This window comes from Arachis duranensis, chromosome 1, assembly GCF_000817695.3.
Source record: "Arachis duranensis cultivar V14167 chromosome 1, aradu.V14167.gnm2.J7QH, whole genome shotgun sequence".
NCBI lineage: Eukaryota > Viridiplantae > Streptophyta > Magnoliopsida > Fabales > Fabaceae > Arachis > Arachis duranensis.
Window position 1 is genome coordinate 91,246,299 of NC_029772.3, and position 6,120 is coordinate 91,252,418.

At 31.8% G+C, this 6,120-nt stretch overlaps 1 protein-coding gene and 1 pseudogene across 1 annotated transcript; one reads left to right on the forward strand and one right to left on the reverse strand.

Annotated features, from left to right (window-relative positions):
• Positions 1 to 337: 337 nt before the first annotated feature.
• On the reverse strand, positions 338 to 2,020 carry LOC127740484 (protein FAR1-RELATED SEQUENCE 5-like). The gene is made up of 3 exons (XM_052251460.1): positions 1,576 to 2,020; positions 932 to 1,395; positions 338 to 817 (listed from the first exon to the last, which is right to left on the reverse strand). Exons 1-3 carry the CDS (start codon positions 2,018 to 2,020, stop codon positions 338 to 340), a joined length of 1,389 nt encoding a protein of 462 aa, XP_052107420.1.
• Positions 2,021 to 2,978: 958 nt separating this feature from the next.
• Positions 2,979 to 4,198, forward strand: LOC107460677 (uncharacterized; annotated as a pseudogene).
• The last annotated feature ends 1,922 nt before the right edge of the window (positions 4,199 to 6,120 follow it).

Sequence of the window (6,120 nt, forward strand, 5' to 3'; positions counted from 1 at the left end):
CCTTCAAAATTAACTTAAGTAACTCACCTGAGATTTTTCTAGAGTCGGCTGAATTTTTTGAAGAAATATGACAAAGCTTCCAACAAATTGATGTCATTGCACCGCATCTAAGTGTAGGCACTATATCATCAGCGGAGTCTTGCTCGCCAATTGAGCATATAAAATCACTCTTTGCATCTCTTGTCTATCTTTTTAGGATAAGAGATGTAGGGACGCATTTTGCATTGCGATGCTTCAAGACCCCAAGGATGTGGGAGCACAGTAATCCACGAGTCTCAAATAGCCTGTACTCACACGCAAACAGGTCCTTGTCTTTATTGTAAGATACTTTAAATTGTCATTGCTGATTAAAATACTCACTCGTGTTGTACTCAACAATGTCTCCACTATTTGGGTATTCAGTCACATTTAAGGCACCTGCTGCTTCTATCTCATCTTTCACAAGTTTGAAAATATTTCTAGTATAAAGTTCAGCAGCTTGTTTCTCAAAATTTTTCAAACACGTAGTCAAAACGGGAAACTTATAAAAGGTTTCAAAGTCAACAGTAAGATGGTTGTTTCGGTAATGCCTTAGTACTTCACTAAATTTATGCATGAATTCAAGGAGACTGGTTTTACTGTCAACATAGTTCTTCAATAATGAATGAATTTCCTCACACTGTGATGTAGTTCTTATGTGACCAAAGAAGTGCTCCCTCAAATATGCGGTATCCCACTTCATTTTGTCATTATAAATGCCTTGGACCCATTCATTCTCGGCAAGTTCATATTTGGATATGATCTCGCTCCATCTCTCTTTAAATATTTGTACGGTAAACTGTCCATACAATAATACATTAAATTCGTCCCAAAAATGCTTGTTTTTTATATTCTGTACCACATTACGATGGAGATGTCATGCACAAAGGCAGTGTGGTATGCCAGGAAATACTTCTAAGATAGCCTCTCTCATAGCACGGTCTCCGTCTGTCACAACGCCTCCGGATAGTTTTCCTAACATGATTTCCGAAAATTTCTTCAGTGCCCACTTGAAAGTTTCGGACCTTTCATCTGAGAGCAGAGCGCATCCAAAAATAGTAGTTTGGCCATGGTGGTTGGTCCCTGAAAATATTACTAAGGACTTGTTGTAGACATTTTTCTTGTAAGTGGTGTCAAAAGCGAGTACATCGCCAAAACATTCGTAATCAACAATGCTTTCTCCATCAGTCCACACCAAATTATCCAACCTACCATCCTTTAAGGTGAACTTTCCTAGAAATAATGGGTCACTGTCTGCCTTAGACAACAGATAGGCCAACGTAGCAAATGCATCACCGTCTTGTACTTTGCCACGCCTAGTCTTACTAATGTGGTTATGCAAGTCTTTGCTGGTAAAACCCACTTTATTGTATCCACCTTTTTGGGAAACAATGTAATCCATTATGTGGCAAGTTTTAACACCACATGCTCGCAAGCTGTCTGCTTGTGTTTTATCGGCCTCATTAAGCCCACGATTCGCGGCAATAAGATGTCTGTACTTAGGAGGACACAGTGGATGATTGTGTTCACTCTCAAAGACACTGACTTTTCACTTACTCGTTCTATAGTGACTAATGAAACGAATTCTCGCCCTGCAGTTGACACGAGTAATTGCCCTACGCTCCCTTTGCCGATTATCCTTTTTAAGGTGCTTCCAATGTCTTTCTCCTAATTTATTGCAAACCAATTGTCTTGTATTAATGTTGCCATTAGCATCCACCGTCTTCAAGTCTTTTCGTGACACAAATCCATAGCACTGGGCATATTTGGCATAAAATTCACAAACTTGAGATTTTGTATCAAACATCAGTCCCCGTATGTCTTCGATGGTCAAATCAGTTATCAACTTTTTAAAACCATCAATATTAATTATATCTGTCTCTGCTTCATCTACAGTTACATCCATCATATCATTACTTTCATCGGAACTGCACTCATACTCAACACTTAAATCCTTCGATTGATCACCATCCTTATATGACTCTTTGCCATCATTCTCCATGACTGAACTTAAATTTTTAACATGTTAGGTACTAAATAAATGCTAGGAAAATGAAATAGGTAAAATGAACTGAATTTTTTATGATTAAAATTATTGGTCAATCAAATTCTATGAAACCTAAAAGCTATTAATGCATAAGAATGCTATTTATATGACAACCAAGAGTTACGAAAAAAAGTTCTTTGACTTATTAACTTTTTATGGCCTTTCTTTTAAAAACAAGAATACAACGAATTCAAATAAATATGAAATGACTTATTATCTAAGAGCATAAAAAAGGAAATTTGAGTATGATCCACTATAATTTTCATTTTATTCTTTTTGTACTTTTTCTAGTGATAAAATTTACTCAATAGACCTATTTTATTTCAACTACTCTATTCTATCACAATTTTAGTCATATGCTTCTTTGGTAACTTACCCAGGAAAAAAGTGTTCTATTTGATAAGGTAAGGATAACAATAATATTAGATATTAGATAAATCTATATGAGATAATAATAAGTGAAATTTTTGTTCATTATTTATAAAGATTATATAAAATGTGATGAAGGATCCATGACAATGATTTCATAGGATCTTCAAAGTAGTTGAGTAAAGTTGGGATTACAAGTTACATATATATATACAACTAATTAATAAGCAGGAGTTAATATAAGAACTGAGAAGACCAACCGAAGTTAAATGATTTAAGCACAATTATATATTTAGCCCACTCTTGCACGACAATACTCTTCTATTCTGTTTCGTTTCTCAACAGTGACGCTTTGCAAAGCAAAGGTAAACAGAGCTCATCATTCCATTTTTTACTTTACTCAGTTATTTCATCTCTGTAATTTCATAGATTTCGCATTTTAGTTTGTTGTTTATTTCACTTATCATAATAATGTTATTGTTCCTATATGTTGTTATCACTGACCTGAATGTTCTGTGCTCCATTTATTTGTTGATATATTCAAATGAATAACAGTTTGGTTACCCTGTGTGTAGGTTATCTGTTTGATATGGAAGGTGGAGAGAACATTCTAGATATCATTAACAATGATTATGATGATGGTGATAATGTTGAAATGGTTGATGTTGAAAAAGGAGAGTTGGTGGAACCTGATTTCCGAAATTCTTTGGGACAAAGTGAAGCTGGAGCTACCAATGAAGCAAATGAAGACTCTCATAATAAGGACCACATGCTTAGAGCTCAAAAGAAAAGGAATAAGAGAAAGAAGAAAGCTTCAGGGTCCAACAAGGTAATTGATATAAACAGGTTTATCATTTTCTCCAATGTGAAATTTAATATTATCTTCATGGACTCATTTTAACTTTATGACCCAGTAGAATTCGGATTGTTTTATGATGTATTTAATCCCAACCTCAATACAGTCCCTGAAACTTAATCAAATTAATATGTAGATAAGCTTGATTTATTTGTATCTCTATTAACAAATTTTGGCTGCCATCTTGTCCACATGATTGAATTTGTAATGAATTATTGTGTGCTTTTCAGATTTGTGATAGATGTGTGTCGCCGTTTGAAAGAGAAAAAATAATATATGTTATATACTGCTGTAGGTTGTCTTGGGGTTTCTGCACTAAGCGATCTCGTTAGAGAGGTAGGTTATGCATTTCATGTCAGTTTAGAAAGCAAGTTTCATTTGTTCATTTTTTTTGTCCATAAGAGTGCACCATGTGACTTGATAGTATTCAACTAGAAGTCTAAAAGATATATCTAATTAGAGGGTCTACCAATCCAATTATTTTTCTGTCATCAAAAGTTAATCAACAATTTGTTTCTAATGAAATTAGATGTGCATTAAGACACTATGCAGCATCTGAAAAATAAAACTATTGTGATTTAAATTAAGTTTTTTATTAAAAAAATTGCATTCACAGTTTCAGAAACATATGCAGATAAAATAAGAATTCAACAATTTGTCAAAATTAACAACTAATATCAAATCACGTAAATCAAACCAAATTACTCTAATTACAAAAATCACACCAATGCTATAATAATTCAAATCACATAAATCATAGGAAGGGAATTACCGGAAGGGAGAGGCTGACAACAGTGATGAAGAATGAGGAAGACGGAAAAGAAGATGGCGAGGAAGACGGAACCAGGAGGAAGGCAACGCTCTCTGAACCAGGAGGAAGGCGACGCTCTCTGGAACGCGCAAGATAGCGATGCTCTATGACGCGGCAATGACCTCGATTGCGAGACAAGAGAGGAGAGAGGGAGAGATCTTGCGTGCGACACACAGTGAGACAGATGAAAGAAATCGAGCAGAGAGAGACAGAGAGAGAGGATAGGAAGAGGAGAGAAGAAGATGGAAAATACTCAAACCTTCAGAGGCATGAACGAGAAGGTTTTTGAACCCAGATGAAGAACAATTTTGATTTTTTATTTTTTTAGTATGTTTTTGTTTTATTGTTTAAATTATTTGAAACTATCAAATTAGGATTAATTGAATTCTAAAATTTGATTAATTTAAAAGGACTTTTTGTCTAATCAAATAAAGGAAGGATATTTAAGACTTTTTATAAAATTAAATAAAAATTATTTTTTTATTTTTATTCAATTAAAGGGGTGTATTAATAAAAGTGGTGATATAATATATATTTAAAAAAAATTAAATACTGATGTGAAAAATAAATTCCATGTGGCTATAATAAATTTTACGTGGCTTATTATCATCGTACCGTAACAAATATGTTATATTTTTTATCATTCTATATTTTTTATTCCAACTTTTGTGTAAAAAAAAGATAAATTAGACCTTTTATTATTTGTTTTTTATTATATTCAAATTATCATCAAATAATATAAAACACTAACTAAATTTTGTGTATTTATTTTTTTGTCTTGTTCTTAATATCTTATCTTGTCATGTTTTTAAAACCAAATAAATTTTAAAGTTAAATTTATTGATTGAAAAATTAAATTGAGTGAATTTATTATATCCTATTAATTCTAATATTAAAATTCAAAATAAGAAATTAATTAATGTTGTCTGCCGCCTTATGAACCTACTAATATCTTTTTTAAATAGCAATACTACATAGCTAACAAATATTATTATTTTGAATCGATATTTGAGTAGTAATAATTGTATTTATACTCGCCAAAATTACTAAAAATTGTTGATGCTAAAATATCTGTTTTATAGATGAAAAGAACTTTTAATTTTGGACGGAAAACATAAATAAAAGTAATTTTAAAATTCATTAATTATATGCGCATCATAAATTTTGTATTCAGAATCTCAACAAATATTTGTTTACATCTTCTTATAGAAATAACTGTAATGAAAATCTAGTTTATTTTAAATCTAATATATATAATTTAATATATTTTAAATATATATTTTATATACATAACTGACTAATTAAATAGGTGGTGGCTAATTTTTTTTACACAAAACATACTTGAGCCCATATATAAATAAAGATAAGTTGGATAATGATAGAAGTAGATAAATAATGATTATATTATTTTTCTACTGTATATTTTTATTGTATACATTTCACAAAAAGTAGAAGATGCACACAAAAATAATACATATAATATATTTCTGTTGTATTAAGATGGCCTGGAGTTCAAAATGGCCAGTATAAAGATATGCATGTAAGTATATAAGTTAAAATGCTATATATAAACCAAACTAAATGGAAGCCAGTTTCTTTATAAATCTAGTTAAAGGAGAAATTTGACTAATTAACCTCAAAAAATACATTTTCAGTTCATATATATTACCTGTGTGTTTTCAAATGTTCCATTCTGTCTTTCATACTCACTTACTCAGCAGTGTCTGCTAGTAATATCTATCTCCCATTAACACACAGTAACACATTAGAAAAATCCACAATGCAATATGATCACCATATACAGAAGCGAAGCTATAAAGTGGGAATTTGGGCAGCACACTTTAATTTACTTTGTGATGAGTATCAACAAAAGCCTCTATGCATGAGGCATGAGTGAGTTGTCAGCACAAGAGTCAGTGAATAAAAAAAAACTTTAAAATAGCACAATGTAATTAAGAACAAAAATAGTCAACAATAAACATCCCACTATAGTGAGTGGCCATCATATGGGGCGGTGTT